This window comes from Chlamydotis macqueenii, chromosome 3 (genome assembly GCF_036417535.1).
Source record: "Chlamydotis macqueenii isolate bChlMac1 chromosome 3, bChlMac1.mat, whole genome shotgun sequence".
In the NCBI taxonomy this organism is placed as follows: domain Eukaryota; kingdom Metazoa; phylum Chordata; class Aves; order Otidiformes; family Otididae; genus Chlamydotis; species Chlamydotis macqueenii.
The window spans coordinates 118,177,943-118,198,398 of NC_141558.1; the positions used below are offsets into that span (position 1 = coordinate 118,177,943).

Below are 20,456 nucleotides of genomic sequence, written 5' to 3' on the forward strand. Positions count from 1 at the left end.
CAGGGATGGGGCATCCACCACCTCTCTGAGCAACCTGTTCCAGTGTTCCACCACCCTCATTGTAAAGATTTTTTTTTCCTTATGTCTAATCTGAATCTACCTCCTTCTATTTTAAAACCATTACCCGTTGTTCTTCCACAACAGGCCCTGCTAAATAATTTCTCTCCTTGCTCATGCTAGTAGTGACTTTGAGGAATTGTAGTGACTTTGAGGAATTGCTCCTCAACTGTGCTGTGTAAGTGACATCATAGCCAGAAAGCCAGTCAGTACTTGACCCAAAAATTAACTATAATTCATTTAACTTTTAAGAATACAGAGAAAAAAAAAAAAGAGGATGGTACCCTAAAAGTGGCTTTGCCAGTTCTATATTTTATCACCAAAGGTGAACAAAGCTTTAACTACAAGTGCCTGTCTCCTGTTTGGAGCAATGGGGGTCCTCTGGGTATCCTGTCACTCTTTCAAGGCTCTTCTGTGTCTCCAAAGTGTCTCCCAAGCGATAATAATCTGTGAAAGTCTTCACATCTCAAATAACGTTCTTGCCAATATAATTCTATCCAGAACTGTTTCATTTGTTCCCGCCCCCCCCCTCTTCTGTTGCACTCTGCTGTAGGACAGAGCTGGGAACAAAATTCAGAAGACATGAGTTTCAGCATCTTCAGAGATGCTGAGTAACCCGAGTACCTTCTAATATTAGGAGAATCTTAGGCAGTTACAGCTGTAATATTCTTGTTTCAGTTGCCTTGCATGTAAAATGGCATGGTCTAATAAGTACTTGTTTAGTTATTTTATTTATCGATATGATTCATTTAATTAATGTTTGCACAGCACTACAGACTGTGCTATAAAACTATAACTATAAAATATCAAGTACCATTGTAAACATATATTAATGGGTATACCTACACAAACAGCATGGTGAGAAACTCTTTAGCAGGGCCTGTTGTGAAAGGATGAGGGGTAATGGTTTTAACATCTAATCTAAATCTACTTCCTTCTATTTTAGGAAAATTTTTTTGCAATGAGAGTGGTGGAACATGGGAACAGGTTGCCCAGAGAGGTGGTGGATGCCCCATCCCTGGAAACATTCAAGGCCAGGTTGGATGAGCCTCTGAGCAACCTGATGTGATTGAAGATGTCCCTGCTCCTTGCAGGGGAGTTGGACTAGATGGTCTTTGGGGGTCACTTCCAGCCCAAACCATTCTATGATTCTAGGATATACGTATGTAATTAGAGATCTCTTTAGCAACAACTATTTGATAACTATTTTAATATGTTTAAATAATACACAATGGAAATCTTTTCTTCATATCTGTACATCTCCCTTCAGGAAAACTCATAAGAAATAGCTTGATTTAGAGTCTACAAATTTAAGTGACCACGGTATATTTCTAACTGAGCTGGATCAATACTGCTAACAGCAATTAGCACTGCTAACAAAGGCCGCTTTGCCTCACTCCTGATCTACAACCCATCTCTCCTTTTAAGCACACAATCAAACAGGTTGACTACTACTGTCACACAGAAACCTGGTGCCACATCAGCTCTAAAAACACTGAGATAAAGTTTGCTATTTTTAAAAGAGCATTAAGACGCAGTACTCCCCACCCGCAAATTACTGGTACTTCTATCTCAGGGATGGAGAAGGGGCAAGACAAGGCTACACATCGACACCCTGAATTTCAGCAGAGCACTTCAGCATTATCTATGTCCATGCAGACGCCCTGAAGGTGCTGCGCCTACGTCCCTTCTCTGCTCTGACCCCGCTGGTCATCATCCTCCTGCTCGGCAGTGTCTCCGGCTCTGTTGGGGTGGTAAGACTCTCATAAAGGGAAAACAATACACTAGTAACTGCTTATGCTAGGAACTACTTATGCAAGGCTATAATAGAGCAATAAATACTGTTGTGCTTTAAAATATCATATGCTGGGTGAGCTTTGTGCATAGGAATCCTACGAACCGGTTACAGCTACTCAAGCACAGAAAAGGTGAATTGCACTAATGCAAAGATGCTAGCCCTTACCAACACTTAAGGAAGATTTGTAGCTCTCTCTATTCAAAACCTTTATTCTTTTCTTTTTTTTTCCCTCCATGTCTGTTTAATGCTAGGCTGCCAAGCAATAGCCGACTGACAGAAAGTGCTTCACAGGAAGGTTTCTGTTGTTGGACCACACTGAACAGGTCTTCTAGTTCCCAGAGAAGCAGTCAATACCTGGAGAAAAATATGTGTATTATGGAAGAGAAGCTGATGGGTAACAATTAGAAACAAAACCATGACATTAAAGTATGCGGGTTGGGCACACTGTTGCTTTTTTTTTTTTTTTAAATAAATTTAAGATAGCAGGCTTGAGTAGAGCAGGGCACAGAAGCTTTAAGAGAAACATTTTCAGTGAAGCCAAGGAAAACAGACGTTTTGGGACATTGCTGTTTTCCTTATTCTTGTAAAGTTGCTTGACTCTGCTAAGAGAAAGTCATGGACATTAATCCCCACTCTTGTAAGACCAGGTCAGAGGCAAACCTTTCCATTACTTACTCCATCACAAAATGGAGAGAGCTTCTCTCAGCTCCAGTACACAACAGTACGACTGTCACTTCACAACAGAGACTAACTGCTCTGACTGGGTTCAAGAGCTTTGTATTAGACAGAAGAAAAAGGATGACCCAAATCTGCCTCAATGCTAGCAATAATGATGAGAAAGGAAAGAAAATAGCACCACTACCTCTTCCTCCCAGAACCTACCTCATTGACCTTTCAGACAGCTGTGAAATAAGTCTTTTTACTGTTTGTTACTACCAATTAATAAATGACAGAAGTTTATTGCCAGCAGAAATTGTGGTCAATCCAGCGTGTGCTGATATGTTATCTTGCTTTTATTACATCAGTCAAGCAAGGCAAATGTAGGTTCTTAATTAATCACTCAGCATGTTTCAGCCTTTAGAGTCTGGAATACTGGTTTCCCTACCAAGATACAATTATTTAACATGAATAAAATATGTTCAAAAGGGGAAAAAAAAAAAAAAGAAAAAAAAAGGATTTTACAGAATGAAATTGAGTCTTTTAATTCTGATCAGAAGAAAGAGGAAAAAAAAATTGACTTGCTGCTCTGTCTGGATTTTACTCTGAACTATATCTGAACTGCAGAAGAAATTGAATCGTTTTACAGTTAAGAGAAGAAAAATACATTTGCCTGTGAAGTTCTGGGTATTAAATGGTAATGTGAAAATTAATAGATTGAAATGCTGTGAAGACCAAAATTCAGTTGATGTCCTGATCCACAACTGTCATTCCACCAATCCTACAACCCATTTTTCCAAACCTGCAAATATGTTCAGGTTCTGATTTTTCACACAAATTCAGAACTGACAATTCTGCTTTACAATTGGTTCAGAGTAACCTCTAAATCACTAAATTTAGTTGATACATATTTCTAAAATTAACTAACACAGGGAAGCATAAGGTCCCTGTGGGACTGATGGGAATCCACCACTCACATTTATAACTAATTCACCGTATCTTGTCTGCAGCTAAAATCCTTGAAGAGAAGCTTCTGCTGCACAGTACATGACAATGACAGTGCTCACCCACAGAGCAGATTTCAAAATCACACCCCTTCATTTCACTGGTGTTTCATAAGTAGTCAGGAAGATCTTCCGTCATCAGGAAAGGGGAGGCTATATCCCACTTCTTTTAGTACAAGGAAGAGATTCACCTGTTTGGCTCTAGTTTGATTCCAACAGCCGTCTAATAACAGTACCTGTTTACCCACTTACTAATAGTTAAATATATATTTGCTGGGTTTCGGGTTTTCACATTTTGGTGAAAACTCCAGGCGTTTCTCCTAGATACTCTAAGATAAAGTAGCTCTGACATATTACCCCTTTTACTCATCAGGTAAGCAAATAATCTTGTTCAGTCATGAGTATCTGGGACACATTTGCTGACTGGTTTGATGTAAACACCGAGGTCACTCTTTCCCATTTCCTTTTTGTGGACAAAGAAGTTCGGAATGTAACATTTACAGAGGTTTTGTTTGAGAAGGTAGGTAATACGTGACAAAGAACATTATGTCCTAGTTCACTCGAGTGAGTAAACTAGAGCTATCACTACCTAATTTATTTGTTTATAAATCCGTGTTTATAAATGGTAAGACTGGGCTAGCTCATAATTTCCTTTTTTAGGTCCAAGCTCCCGCTACTTGCTGAACACAGCCAGCATTCACCTGAGTTAGACTTTTGAGCTACCGTCATAAATTCATGACCAAATTGGATTTCATGCCACCTGATAAACTGCGTGTGGTGGCCATGCAGAATTTCACACAACACAACACCAAATTCAGCTCTCTCCAGGACTGCGCACTCTGTCCCAAAGCATGGTCTGAGACCACTGAGCTGAAATTAAATCTCCATTTCAGCAGTATAGGGTTAGCTTTTCCAATGAAGTTACAGAAGTTAAATGTAGAGCTTGCCTTGATTTAAAACAAGAGCAACACACCAGACTGCTTCAGGTTATTTAGAGAAATCCTGTCTTTGACAAATAGTCAAGCAGTTTGGCTTCCTCCCACCAGAGGCCAGTGACGGATGGAAGCTCTGGGCTGCTCACTGCAATATTTATAGCCACCATGCAGCCAGTATCCTGCAGAGACCTGAGCCATTTAATTATTTGAAAAAGTTGAAAGAAAAAAAAAAAAAAAAAAGATCAGGGTTTCTGACAACTAGGAAATAATTACAGGACGAAGGTAAATTTCAGATCCATTAACCATAGCACCGCGTTTGTTACTACAGCTCTCACAGAAACTAGCCACCTGTGCTATGGACTGGAACTGCATAGGAAGGTTTCCCAGGTATAGTATTTTAATAAGAGCTGGCAGTTTCAGCTCATAGAATTTTCCATGAGCACAGACATTTCTCAAGACTTACTAATTGAAACTATCTACCAAATAAATTCTGCATACATTTCAGCAACTACTTTGTAAGTACTTATTACAAGCATTTGAAACCTAAGTTGCATGAATTAATTTTAATTGGAATAATTCCATAGATGGATGAGGGAAAGGGTCACATGCAAATTCCTTAACTACACTATAAAGTATTACTAGTACAACTATTCCAGCAATTCTAATGCTTTTTCCGCCCCCTCTTTCTGTTGTTAGTTTGGTTTTGGGTTTTTTTAAACCAACATGGTCTTACCGGTAAAAAAAAAGCTCTAGTTTAAACGAAATTTCTGCTAATATCGTTCTGACACGGAATGAGTTAAAAACGTCATCACTCCTACACTAATAGTAACAGCACTGCAGTTAGGTTTGTTTTCCCATTTTTACTACATCAGTACAGTTAGAGCAGTATAAGTTTTTCAAGAGTCAGTAGGGTGTTACTTCTTGTCATCTGTCACATTTTGTGAGAAGGACAGAAGGCTATCTTCCACTTTCACACAAAGCATGGTTCTTCTAAAAGATCACAAATTCAAGCACCCCACAATGCACCTCAAAGCTTTTCTGAAGGAACCAAGCCTAGCAGTACAGTCCGGGACCATTTGCCTGCTAATAAAAAAATGCCAAGGACGCCACGGGTTCTCAGATGGAAGAACTTTGAGCTGGAAGCTAATTGACTATTTCTTTTGGTCTAGAATTTTAATGTGGATTTGAACTCCCAAGCTAGAAACAAAGTGCTCTGCTTTATTTGCAGTAACCTAAACCATCTTGGTTGTAAGCACAGTAATAGGATCTGTCCATCTGGCCCAATGTGAAAAAACAAGTCTTTACAACAGGGTACTATTATAAAAACAGTTATCCTTTTGCTGCACAGCTCTGCAACCTCAAGTCTGGGGACAAATTCAACTTTGGTGTAGGTAATAGCAACAGATATCCATATTGGCTCTTAGAAATAGCTCTTGAACTGCTCTCAACACAGGGAAAACCTACCCAGAGGAATGAGAGCTTCAAACAGGGCCCCGCAGAGTCACAGCATACAGGATCCCAAAGTTCAAATACATACAGGCAATGACTATATCCTTATGTTGCAGAGTCCAGAAATAGCCTGGAAGTCATCTGCAAGAAAGCTATCTGGGCAGAAGGAAGAAGACCTCGGGCTGACAGCAGGACAGTAATGCCATACTCATGATATTTGTTTAGCTAGTGCTGATATTAAAATAACACCTTTGACTATGAATTCCATAGCACAAGTCCAAAACAGCTAAGGAACTGATGGACTTGAAATTAAGTAAACAAAGCAAGAGATCGGTTTCCTCTATAATAACCCTGTCTCTCCCATTGCAAATCCTGAAGTTCTTTTGTGAAACACAAATTTCCACATGCCATCAAGACTCATTTACACAGAGGTGTACAAAGAAGAGAAATAACCTGGGGACCTGAAATCACTCCATGTAATACTTTGAAGGGATATCACAAAAGTAGAGAAAGGAGCATCACCAGGATTAGGAGACACAGTATAGGGCAACAAGCTGTTTCCTGCCACAACATGTCAACAAAGAATTTGCAGCAGCTCTGTCAACAGTTCCTTCACCTAAAAGTATTCTCTGGAGCAGGGGTTCCAGGAAACAAGTCAGGGGGCCACTGGCCACTTCTGGTTTCGATGGTGCCACGCCATCCCAAAACCACTGGCCAGGGAGGTTGGCCGTGTCTGGGGGCGTGCAGGCAGCCCCTGGCAGAGAGGAGCCTGGGTGAGCTGTTCCTGCTCCACCAGCTTTGATAACATGGAGGAAGGAGCAGGTGGCACTCCCCAGCATCCATGCTTTCAGTGGCTGATGCTCCTCAGCCTCTTAAGCCCCTCAGACACTGGAGCTGCCTCTTTAAGTGGAAAGCTGAATGAAAAGAAATAACTGCACATCCCCAGTTGGTCTACAGCATCAAAAAAAAAACCAACAAAACAAAAAAACAACCATAACACCACAAAACAAAGCAAAGGAAAGAGGAATTACTCACAGTACATTTCCTGGGTCTCTACCTCATGTTCAATTTTGCCAATGAGTTCAAGCAATATAGAACAAACAAAACTATAAATATAGGCAGCTTGACAAACAGCCAGAACTTTGTATCTTTATGTTTACTGAGCTGTAGTTCAGAAAACAAAACAAAACTTATCTGTAAAGGTAAGATTTAATGTGCGTGTTTTGCCAAGAAGCAGAACTACATCATGTATTCGTGGCAATCCCAGGCACAAATATAGGCTGGGCGGAGAATGGATCGAGAGCAGCCCTGAGGAGAACTCGGGAGTGCTGGTGGACGAGAAGCTCAACACGAGCCCACAATGTGCTCTTGTGGCCTAGAAGGCCAACCACATCCTGGGCTACATCAAGAGGAGCATGGCCAGCAGGTCGAGGGAGGTGATTCTCCCCCTCTACTCTGCCCTGGTGAAACCCCGCCTGGAGTACTGTGTCCAGTTCTGGAGCCCCCAACACAAGAAGGACATGGACCAGTTGGAGAAGGTCCAGAGGAGGGCCACAGAGATGATGAGAGGGCTGGAGCACCTTTCCTATGAGGACAAGCTGAGAGAGTTGGGGCTGTTCAGCCTGGAGAAGAGGAGGCTCTGGGGAGACCTTATAGCAGCCTTCCAGTACCTCAAGGAGGCCTACAGGAAAGATGGGGAGAGGCTGTTCAGTAGGGCTGTTGCAATAGGATGAGGGGTAATGGTTTTAAAAGAGAGGGAGGTAGATTTAGATTGGATATTAGGAAAAATTTTTTTACAATGCAAGTTGTAGAACACTGGAACAGGTTGCCCAGAGAGGTGGTGGATGCCCCATCCCTGGAAACGTTCAAGGCCAGGCTGGATGAGTCTCTGAGCAACCTGATCTAGTTGGGGATGTCCCTGCTCCTTGCAAGGGGGTTGTACTAGATGACCTTTGAAGGTCCCTTCCAACTCTAACCATTCCATGGTTCTATTGAAAACAGTAATAGAGCGATTACAGCAGGGATTGATAGTAGGGGAGTCTGACCTTCTTGTTTTACACTCAAATAATAAATGCTATGAAAATCTGATAAGGTAATTATTTTATACCTCAAACAGAACACTCACCACCAACAAGCAGTTGGTTTCAGTCTCTGGTAGAGGAGCTCTACAGAAACTGGGTTAGTGATGTACTTCAGCCTGTCATTTACATTCTTCCTTTTGTTGATAGTTTATAGCTTTCACATGCATAAGCGAGCACATTTAAGTTACAGGGGATTTTTTTTTTTTTTTTCTTCATTCTGAGTTAGCCAGTTACAGTGTTTGCTCCTGGGGCTGTTTCTGCATCCAAGACAGAATGCAAAATTAAAAAAAAAAATTTAAAAAAACCCCAAACAAAAAGCGTAATTTTGAAAGAAATACAGTATTTCCATATATGAGGGAAACTATCTCCTAGCACAGCAAAACTCTAATTTGATTCCACTAACATTTCTCTGTAGTGTAAATAGTAGCAAATGGAACTTCCCAGTCTGTACCCAGTGATATGCCTGTACTCCACCCGCAAGGAGCTGACAAGGATCCCTCCAAACAGAGATGGCTGCTCTCTCTGCATCTCCCCAGTTACTTTCTTCCAAGGCTTTTTTGGAAAATGGAGCTCTCCATCACCATCCAGCGATGTGCCTTGCCTCAGCAGGCCCAAACTTTTCCTGCTAGTTAATTGCTTCTTCTCCCCAATTTATACACATCAGCTCAGACTATCTCATGGAAACTGAAGCATTTGCTGTTATGGTGAGATGATCTATTGAAATCTCAGTAGTGGCACAATTACCATTTGCAGGCAGTTTACTTTTTCTTATCTTAGAAACACAAAATTGCAACAGTGAAATCTAGGAACTTAAAGCTCTTGGTTTCCTCAAAAAATTTACATTGTACTTTCCATTTCTAAGAGGTTTTTCTGTTTCTATGATAAAGGATTACTTCTGCAAACAAACATCCTTTCCTCTAAGACAGCACAAAACACAAAGCTAATTAATTATTAAACACATATTAGTCCAGGGAAACACTGCAGTTCGAAGCTTGATCTTAAGTCCTTGGACTGCAGCAGGCCTATGTGGTGAGGCCTGGGCTCTCTGCCTCCTCTTTGCATGGGATGCTCCATTGCTTCAGCATCTGTTTTGACACTGGAACACATCTGCACCCTTCGTGCTAACTTCACCTAGCCAGAACTAACACTTTCATGAGCACTCGGGTTAGCCACATATGTGAAGACAACACAGGCATGTTCATCTGTAAAGTATGAACCACCATATGTGTACACAAATTGGCTGGTTAATATATATGCATACAGGGTCAGCCAGGAGTCTGGCTAAAAATTTACCCTTCTTTCTTCTTTTTTTTTCTCCATGCCTAATTAGGGGTATTAGGGGAAAAGGAACAAGAAACCTATGTATGTGTATAAATACATGTATCTATATCTATAAACACACATACAGGCAGACATTGGCAGCCAGCATTTTTTACACACACAGAATCCTGTCCAACCATCATGGTGCATCCTGGACATGCTAGAAGCATAGCCTGGCACCTTAAATATCACGCTAGGCAAACACCCCTTCTCCAGGTTTAGGAGTTGATCTACACAGGAAAGGATTTTCAGGGCTCTAGTGTGTCGACTCCAGGATGAAATTTTCAGGATCCCTAGAGGAGATCCCTGCAAACAGCTCCCAAGGCTGCAAACCCATTATTCTGCCACCTGATCTGCCTTCCATGCCACATCAACTCCCACCTCATAGGCTCCCAGCCTAGATGCAGAGGAGTGAGCTGCTGCAGCAAGAATTATAGCTTCTTTATCTGTTAAGTTTTTACTTTCAATGAGTCTGTACCTATGCAATGTAGAAAAAACAAAAGCTCCCAACATTTCATCCAGAAAATCCTGGCCAGCTCTAGAAAGCTTAGTCTTCAACCAGTAGCCTCCTAAGCAAAAATGGGAAGCTGAAAAGTCACTGCTGTAAGAGGTACCTTGTGTTTTGCAAGATTTAGAGGGAGAGATGAGCAGGTGATACATTAAGGAAAAAACACACCAGCTTTGGGGCACATAAAACTCTTCATGTTTTTAAATCCTTGTTGGCTCTTATTTTAAGATCTGAGGCCACTGAATGCGAACTGTTTAAAACCCTTCATCTCAACACTACCAAAAGTGAAATATTTAGCTATGCTGGCATTTTGCAGATTGTCTCTGTCTTGGTGTTGATGAAATAGAAAGAGATGTCTGAACTCTTATCTCCTATTAGGAGACCTTTCCAAATGCTTCTTCCAACTCCCCTTGTTAGAAATGAATTAAGAACTGCAAGACAAGGTCAGAAAGCAGCTTTTTTCAGCCTGCATTAGGAAATGTATTCTGGTGGCAACCATGCCAGGAGGCAAATTAAATGAAGAGAAAAAAATTAAGTTGTTCCTTACAATTTAACATGCAGCTATTAGGGGGAGCATTCTTATGATTTCAGAATGCTCGAAGATGGTAAGGTTAACCATGTAAAGAAAAAAATATGCTTTATCACAGTATCTCTTTCACTAGAAATATATAGAACCAATTTTGGCAGGTACAAATGGATTGAAAAATTGAAAAAAAAACAAACCCACCATCAGAGTTGCAGAGAGGTCTGTATTTGCGATTAATTCAGGAAAGGTTAAAGAAAAATTGACCACTCTTTTTGAGATTCTGTCTCATGTTAGGATCCTAGATCTAAACAGAGGCATCTGTTTATGCAAGTACCAAACTCTTCTTAATCAAATGTTCTGGTTTTATTCAGTAAGGGGAGGCTACGGTGCAGGCTTCTGTAAGACTGAGTAGTCTGGCCCCAACTAAGGCTGAACTACGACATCAACTCATCAAGCACTGAATTCAAAGTACACATTTTAGCCCTCCTGAAAGTCTTGTAGTGGTTTCAGAATGATGGTAGGAAGCATGGCCAAAGAATCAATTAGAAAGAACACTGCATAGTTCATAACATTAATCTTCAAGGCAATGCTTTCTCTTGTATTTCAGCTGAAATCTGTCGTTAAGTAAGATGCACTTGCTCAGAAATTGTTAGTTATTAGGAAAAAAACATGTACACTAAAAATATGTAATTTAAAAATCAGCTCCCACAAAGTCACGTTAAAAAAGGTCTGCGATACACACCATGCATAAAAGAAATTTCTCTCATATACACAGAAAAAAGCTGAATCTGCCCTTGCGCTCCTACTGGGGAAGTACCTGCACTGAAATAAAGGTGATTATTTTCAGACAACAGCTCTTCTCCCATATGAGTAAAAGAAATTGGATTTGGTTTAAGTAAATAACCTATTATATTGTCCAAACAGTGTATGTGGTTGAAGTATGAAAAGATCATTTCTCTTTGTGGTATAATTTGGGGTTTTTTCCAGTATTTTTTGAATATTTCATTAGACACCATACCTACGCATGATACTTTCCCCCAAGAGCTTACCACTGAACAGCTCTGTTTCCATATACATACATGGCCGTGTTCAACTTTCTGCACTGTTGTTATCACCATGAAAGCTGAGTCTGCAGACTGTAAGTGGAGACACTAGACAAGCCTGATAACAGCAAAACAGATTAGGAGACTCTTCAGTTCAGCAATACTCAAGAGACACTGCAGTAGACTGCACAAGCTTCTATTAATGTCTGACTATCACCACCCAAGCCCCGCTACAGATTGCCCCCGCAGAAGGGAGATTGCTATCAGTCTCTCATGGATTATCCTCCAACACAGACAGGTAAATACCAAACCCTATAAATTTTTCCTATTCCCTAAAACTATCACCTTGCAGATAGTATGGTGCTATTTTCTCTCGTGTTTCAGGAGGAGGAGTGGGAGGCTTTCTAGTTTTGCAGGGACTGGGATAATGTAACCTAGAAACCTCTTGGGACAGCGTGTGCTCAGTACAGGAGCCACTGCCACCATCTGACACCCCAACCCCGTGAGCACATGTACATCATGCCAGGGCTCTGCTGTGCTTCGTTCCTAGAGTTACCGACATCCACGGGCAACAGCACCCCCACGGCATGTACTGGAAAGCAGGTACTCTCCTCTTGCACACCCAAGGGACTCCCTTCAGCTCTCTGCCAAGATTAGAGACAAGACTTATTTCCATGAAGAATCTGTACATTTCCTAATGTGCCCAAGGCACCCTGGGGAGAGGCATGGTGGAAGGAAGAGGATTGCAACAGCGCAGAAGCTGCATTTCTTCATCTTACAAAATTTCTTCTCTCCCTGTCTCTTTCTCAGATGGGTCACAGGATCACTTGAAAGCCTCTAGCTAAAGTAATAAGAAATTCAGCTCTGCACAAGGATACCCTTCACTCCCTTTAAGGCTTTATCAGTCAGATATCCTCAGTATAGCAGGGAGGGAGTGCAAACAGGAGGAGAATATAAAGGTAAAACTATTGACTAAAGAGAAGATCTCTAAGAAGTTTCATGTAATAAGACCTAAAAAAAATGGATCCTTTCCCAAGGGCATGAGTAGCCCAGCTCCATCACTACTGGGACAAGGTTGCCAGCCCAAAACAAAAGCATCTTATCAGCAGTAGGAGCTGGCTGTGGTCAAAGCAAGAATTGATCTTGTCCTCATTTCTTTAAGGAGACCCCTACTGAGGAAGGGCCTCTACCAAGGAAGTGAGGGAAGGAGCCTCACTTCATACGCTTTTTTATTTTGAATCAAGGTTTCAAGCCATTTCACTCATCCAAGTTCAGGGTACCATTCTCATTCATTTCATTGGAAGTAGGATTAGGCTCTCATTGCATAACTATCAAGGAAGTAAAAATAAATAAATAAATAAATAAACCAACCAAACAAGAAACAGCAGCAATGATCACACAGCTTGCCTTCCCTCCATGCTCCTCCAAGCCAAGTGTTGCCCGGGCATTAAGTCTGCCAGGAACTGCATTGAGAGGGCACCCTATTTGCCTCTCCCCATCTTCACTCCAGATCTGACTGTACCCTAAAATATTTAGAGGTCTCATTTTTATTCGAATGGGAGAGATTTCTCTTGGAGCTGGGCTCCCCAGGAGCCGGGAAGAGACTCCCTACCATTGTGGCTATCTCCGATTTCCTGGGACCTCTGGAGAGGAAAAAAAAAACCTCCCATGGCACTTGAAGTTTCCCAACTTACATTCATTGATGATAACCACTGATTACTTATGCTTAATACAAAGCAGCTTCTCCAGCCTGGGGGCTGCCTGTTTCTCTGTGACAATAACAGGGATATTAAGAAGCCACCAACCTCACAAACTCGAGGGTCAAAACCCCTGTGAAATCTCCCATTCAAATTGTATGCAAGCTTCTCCATGGAGATGCGGCTTTAATTATTTTTTTAAGTGAATAGGGCAGCTGCAGTCGCAGCCGTGCGGAGGAAGCCCTGGGCGGCCCCAGCTCCAACTCCCGAGCCCCGCAGGATGGGAGCTCAATTGAAGGATGTTTACACAGTAAGTCAAAAAGCACCGAACTATGTGGGAAACTCCTCTGCTTCCCAGTCCAAGAAAGCCACCCTTCAGGGCCGCTGCTAAAGAGCCCTTACCATGGCTTTTGGCACCGCTACTCCCCAAAATTCCCTCGGAAAGATAGGGATTAACGCGGGAACAGCCGTGTCGCGCCCTGTTCCGTCCCTTCTCCCCAGGTGAAGTCGCGGGAGAGTGCCGGGGACCACATTCCCGGGATGCTGAGGGGAGGACGCCCCATGCCCTCAGCCCAAACGCGAAGGGCACCACGACTCCTCGAGCCTGCGCAGCGGCTTACCTTTCGCACTCCGCCAAAGCCGTGCTCCGCCGCCACCCGCTCGGCCTCCGCCTGGCCCCCGCCGTGCAGCTCCACCAAGAAATGGTTGGTGTAGACGGCTGCCAGGGCCGGGGCACCGAGAAAGAGCAGGAGGAAGAGGAGGAGGAGAGTGCCCGGCAGCAGCGGCGGCCCCGCCGGCATGGCCCCGCGCTGCGCGCCCGCGGAGGCAGCCCGCCGGGCGGGCGGGCCAGGCGGGAAGCGCCTAAAAGATGGGAGCGGAGGCGGGGGAGGGGAAGGGAATTAAAATTAAAAAAAAAAAAAAAAATTAAGGCGGCGGAGGCAGGAGGGGAGCTCGGCTGTAAGGCTGAGACTGCCTATGAGAGAGCGGGTGTATACGTGCGCACCCCTAGCTGCACATGCCCAGCCTCTCCTCGCCTTTCATTCAGCGGCGGCCGCAGGGAAGGCACCCACCGGGGGGTGGGGAAGATCGCTGCGCTGCCAATCATGGGCGAGGAGGATCGCCCCTGCCCCCCCCCCCACCTCCCCGGCCTCGCACGCCCCACGGTCCTCGCAACACCCCTAACGCCTCCCTTGCACCTCCCTCTATATACCGCACCCCACCCACTCCTCACGCACCGTTCACAATCCCTTCACCGGAGCACCATCCCCCCAGTTGCACCGCTACACGACACACCACCCCCGGTTAGGCACCCAGAGCAGCCAGCGCCATACCCGCAGAGCTAGAGGTGCACCAGTTCCTCTAGCTCTTCTCCCCGTGCGCCTGAGGGGGCCCTGAGTGGAGCCAGACCCCGCAGAGCAGGAGCCGATAGGCAGGCGGCTGTAGACTCAGGAAGGCAAAGAACAAACTTTGGCAAAATCCACACGGCCGGGGCCAGCACCCCAGCTTCTCTTTTGAGCCCAGCAAACACAAACTGTCCCCCCCCATACACACCCCTCGAGCTTGCATCCCACACCAGCCCCTCATGAAGCGACCAGGAATGTGTCGCCATCTCTATTTTTGCAGAAGCCAAGACCCAGGGAGGTGGTCTGGCAGTCCTGTCTGCCGCTGCAGGAGTCCAGGCTCCCAGAGAAATTCCCACATGAGTTTGCAGGGAAATCGCTGTCAGAAAAGCACCTGGGCATTCCCTGCGATGAGACAGCCAAGGATGGGGAGCGGGTGGAATTTCAGAGGTGTGTCAGCACCTAAGGGGATGGGAATTCAGTTCTGGGAAAAATAATCTGCATCTGCAAAACAAGTGGAAATGAACAGCATAGACAAGCTTACGTCAAGGTATAGTTTACCTTGTTCCTACAGATATGTTTATTAATTTGTCACCAAAAAAAAGGATAATCCTTTGATGGATACCTGAATGGTCCCCTAGGAAAGACTCGGGGCACAGAAAGCATGGGAAGTTAGTACTGCCTTTAAAACAAACAAAAATGATAGATTTACTATAATTCATTCTACAAATGGTCAAATGGAGTATAGATTTTAAATCAATCTGTAAAAAACAAAGGAAAACAGCAAAGATCACAAGTGAGACTCTTCTTCCATTATCCTAAAATGCTTTAGAAAATGACAGAAGATCTCACTGCGTGATTGTGAATCCAAACGAGCATTGGTTTGTCATGACAAATTATTGATTTCCTTCCTCTGGATAAAAGAAAATCCCTATTCAAACAGAAGGGAAATGGTAACTTGGAGCCTGATCCAAAGCCCATTTAAATCAACAGAAGTGCTGTAAATGAATGACTGATGCTGAAAAAAAATCAAACATGAGGGAAAGCTAAAACACTAGAAATGGCACAGTAGAGGAGGAAAACATCTTTGCAGCCTCATTAAGAGACTCTGTCAATAGAATTCAGCTGTTAGATACCCGTTCTAAGCATAGACAGTTACTAAAAACAACTTCATATGTTATTCTTTCAGCCAAGTTGTTTGTTTTCATCAATATTCAGCAACACCTCTCCTTACAACATCTCTCCCACTATTAAAGCAGATCCTGCTGCAGGACTTGTTTCCAGGTGACTTGGGGCCCATGACACTCTTGGGTCAGTAACACCAGCTGGTGACTGCTTAACAACTGATGGAAGCCCTACTGGTTTCCATCCATACCTGTTCCTTAGGATCAGAAACTAAAGGAAAATAAAAGAGAAGCAAGGGAAAAGGATTTTCTCCACTTTAAATTCCTGCCTGCAAAAATAAACATAAGCCTTTCTTTCCCCAGAGGTCTTCCCTTGGTTGACATGCCTCTTTCCATTTTGTTGCCAGTTCACAGAAAGAGGAACATCAGTAACAAAGGCAATAGAGCAGCTCTCCTGGCTCCCTCAAACTGGCAAAACAAGATCCTGCACACATTCAGAAACTAGGACCATATCACAAGTCTGGGTGAGGAGTGTGACTAAGTCAGTCGGTATGTATTTTCTGACATTGCCGACTGCCAGCTGACAGTAGTGCTCTGCAAGCTTGTGGCACTGAAGAACTATATACAGCAGGGACATTGCAATGCTGAGGAGACAGCACCAACCAGCTGTAGCTGTAAGCCTCATGATATTGAGCTTTGATAGTTTTGTGTATGTGATGATGTTTAAAAAAATAATAATTCAAGATGAGATATTAGGTTAGGAAAGACTGGGTTAAAAAGTCAGATCTGAGTAACACCAAGAAAAGAAAACTCAGTGCAAAGAGGCCATTTAAAGAAAAACAGTCATTGTAAGTTGATGATTGTAGAAGTTTAAGACCAGACAGGACCACTGGGATTTCCAACATAGTGCTTTATGTAAACTGTAGGGCTTATCTGTATTAATTCTTGCTTCTGGTCCATAGTCCTTTTTTAATTAATGTACCAATCTTGAGTTAAAAATCAAGACTGATCTATTACAGCCATTCTGGAAATGTTCCAATGATTACTTACAGCCATTTGTAAAAAGTTGTAACTCTGCCTCTCTTTAAAATACTGACTGGTCCTGCAGTGACTTCTAGGTGTTGTTTTTATTATGAATAAATAACCTTACAACAAGCAGTTGGCGTTCAGTATAAGGTCAACATTCATAGGAGGTGTTTCTTTCCCTATGGGGACTGGACAGGACGGTACCATGTGGAAGAAGGCCAGTGTGTCAGAGGAAGTTATAAGAAGTCACTTCCTCATGTGGAAGTCAGCTGAGTCCTAAGTATGGGATTTACATTGCTTTCATCTTTAATTGTTCATGCTAGCAGATGTGTGAGCAGTAGCATTCTGAAGAGCTGGAAACCGAACTGCAATAATCAAATTTCACATGGCATGCTGTGGGGTAACGTTAGCAAACAGGTGGGTGTTGCAAGCCAGAACTTACAGCCTAGCAACAAGGCTGCGAGCGGGGCTAGGCTGCACGTGCGCGGGAAGGGCTGCGACGGGGCTTCACGAACAGAGGAGGGGCGGTCCGCGGTGATTCGCGCGCTAGGCGCGGATAGGTCCATGGGCGCAGGGGGCAGGTGCGTTCGCGTGCGTAGCAGGTGTACGGGTATTTAACCCTGTGTTGCGCAGCATTAAATTGAAGGCTTGGCTTGGCGGTATTCGTGTGATGCCCTGCTTTCCCCGGGGCGGGGCTCCGGTGCGTCCTGGGTTGGTTTGCTGGCAAGAGAGCCGGCAGCATGACAGCATGAGAGAGTGAAGCACATGAGCATCCTTTTGCACAAGTCTGAGTCTTAAACCCATCTTTCTGAAGCTGTGAAGTAAGCATACAACCATGCTGTAAGTGGACTCTGGAGCAGGCTTAAAGAAAATACCTACATTTGGAGTAACAGAAATGGGACTAAAAAGGCATGGGATTTCAAAAGGCAAGAATTGATACACAGTTAAAAAGCCCACGGTTGAAAGAAAGTGACACATTATGGTCTGACAATTTTGTGTAGAAGTTACCAGGGCAGGGAATGAACAGACCAATTTGAAGAAAAGCAAGAATTAGAGCTCTGTATTCTCTTCATTTCAAGAACACTAGAGAACTTGTGTCATTGAATGTACAGTATGAAAAGAATAGAGTGAAATGTATCAGGAACTGCCACGGGAGTCGAGTGGACCAACTCACCGCTATGAGTTGGCCCATTTCAGCTATAGGATAAAAATAACTTCAGAAATATTCCAGAACAAGCACTCTAAATGTACGTCTATTTATCAGCCTTGCTGTGGATCATCTTATGACAGTGTGTAAGAGCAAGCTTTGAACTGGTTTGTTCTGATCCTGAGCAGCAGAGGTATGAAGCAAGCATAGAATAAACCACAGTAAATGAGTTCAGAGAGAGCATAGCTACTATTGCTCCCCTTTGGGGCAACTGCCAAATCGGCCATGACTGTCTTAAAGAGGGTTTTCATAAAACACGTCTCGGCCATTTGAGCCCAATGATGAAAAGATGGTGTGCTGCTTTTGTTTAGTGGAGGGGGAGAGAGGACTACAGTGGCAGCTTCTGCAAGAAGCTGGTAGAAGTTTCCCCTTTGGTGGACTCAGCTGGGTCTAAGGCAGACCTGCCGCTGGCCAGGGCCGAGCCAATTGGTGACAGAATGTTCCATGATAACACCCCTGTGATAACATATTTAAGAAGGAGAAAAACAGAAGAGAAAAAAAAAAAAGAAGTAATAGTGAAGAAGCAGAAGCAGGGGACAGAGACAGGGAGGCCCGAGCCTTGTGGGCCTTGTGATCCCTCTCTGGCCTCCTGCCAGGTGGCCATCTGGGCCCAACTCAGCCCTGCCTGGCTACAAGAAGTGAAGAGAGGAGATGTGAAGAGAACCTGAGAGGCATATGCCTGAGTCGATTGTTAAGAATTTCTTGTGAGAGGAACGGCTGCAGACACCAAGGTCAGTGAAGAAGGAGGGGGAGGAGTAATGCGGCTCCTGGCCAAGATTCCCCTGCAGCCTGTCGTGCAGCCCGTGGTGAAGCAAGCTGTCCCCGTGCAGCCCATGGAGTTCCACAGAGGGGCAGAGATCCACCTGCAGCCTGTGGTGATGACCATGGTGGAGCAGGTTGTCCCCCTGCAGCCCATGGAGGTCCACGGAGGAGCAGAGATCCATCTGCAGCCCGTGGAGGACCCCACGCTGGGGCAGGTGGATGCCTGAAGGAGGCTGTGGCCCGTGGAGGGCCCGCTGGGGCACCTGTTCTGGAGGGACTGCATCTCGTGGAAAATGACTCTACGCCGGAGCAGTTTCACGAAGGACTGTAGCCTGGGGAGAAATGTGAGGAGTTCTTCCCCTGAGGAGGAAGGAGCCACATAAAGTGACATGTGATGAACTGACTGTAACCCCCATTCCCTCTTCCCCCCTGTGCCGTTTGGGGTCGGGGGGCAGGGGCAGGGAAGGAAGTAGAGGTAATTTAAATGAATTTAAGCCTGGGAAGAGGGAGGGGTGGGGGGGAGTTGTTTTATTCTCTTCCTCATTATCCTGCTTTGGTTTTATTAATAATAATAAAGAGTTTTCCCCAAGTCAAGTCTGTTTTGCCTGTAATGGTAACTTTAAAGGTCTCTCCCTGTCTCCCTCAAACCTCGAGCCTTTTTTTTCTTAACTTATCTCTCCCTATTCTCTTGGAGGGTAGTGGGAGTGAGCGAGAGCCTGCATAGCTTGGTCCTGAGCTAGGCTAAACTATGACAGATGGATGCGTGAGTTACTGTAGGAAACTGATTAAGTGAAGCAAAACCTAGATGATTTCAATATCATTCCCCCTATTTAAAATACTTCCATGAATATTTTCATTGCTTTATACTACTGGAATATTGTATTACTCTTACAAATTTATTTACAATGGCAGTGTTATTTACAGGCACATGGCTCCTGATCTGTTAGAGATGTTAAATGCTGTTAGTGAAGAGAGAGGGCTACAGCAGGCATTGCTTCATATCTAAGATGTGTGAACCCAGGAAAGTTGTCAGTTACCAGGCATGAGAATTTAGAACTAAGATGAAATAATTCATGCCATCACTGTGAGACTCCACGGACCTTTCAAGGTTAAAGGACATTTGGAGACCGGAAACCTATTTTCAACACACGCTTATCTATAGTATTATATTGCCAAGTGTCAGAGAGAACAAGAACTGTATGTACTAATTTAGTGACATGATAATGCAATAGTAAAGGAGAAGAGTGTAAGAATTCGTTTTCAGCATCTGTTGACTGCAGGCCAAGCAAAGAGGATGGGAGAAGGAAAGGTATCATTTCCTCCTCAGGCAGCTTTGGTTTCCTTTCATTTGTTACCTCCAGACATAAGGAACAACAGAGCGTCTGGTAAGCAACATGGGGTCTGACAGGCAGAAGGTGAAAACTGTTGAGAGACCCAGTGAAAGAAATCTCCCATGCTTGGGAGTTTACAATCTGAAATGGACAGAGAAAAATAGCTTACATGTAAAATATATATTCACAAAACAGAAAAATAAAATCCTTGAAAGAAGGAAGTACTTCACTGAGCATTTGAATATGCTTAAGGTTAGACCCATGACAAAAGCCTTGTGGATTTCACTGTGACTACAGCATGTATGTGTCTGTTTGCTAAATGGAAATATGATTACCCATGTGCTGAAGTCGTTTCCTGAATCTGACTCCTAGCCACTGCTTAATATCCACATAGACAAATGTTCAGCTTAGGCAGACATGGCAGAGAGGTACTAAAAGTAATGAAAATATGTGGTTCATTTATATTAAAAGGATATGTTTGTCACATTTACCAGGCTTGTTTGGGTTTTATGCTACTGAGTACTTTGCTGAAGACTGAGTCTGTCTGGAAACAAGGTCTGCACAAATGATATTAGAAAGCTAGAATTGCTC

At 43.7% G+C, this 20,456-nt stretch overlaps 1 protein-coding gene across 1 annotated transcript in view; it reads right to left on the reverse strand.

Moving 5' to 3' along the window:
• PCSK2 (proprotein convertase subtilisin/kexin type 2) overlaps nt 1-13,886 on the reverse strand; it is a 116,759-nt gene extending 102,873 nt beyond the window's left edge. Inside the window, exon 1 of the mRNA XM_086743693.1 lies at nt 13,696-13,886. Within this exon, the coding sequence (XP_086599819.1) occupies nt 13,696-13,875 (180 nt within the window). The 5' untranslated portion in view covers nt 13,876-13,886. The remainder of the gene's footprint in view (nt 1-13,695) is intronic.
• Between the last annotated feature and the right edge of the window lie 6,570 nt (nt 13,887-20,456).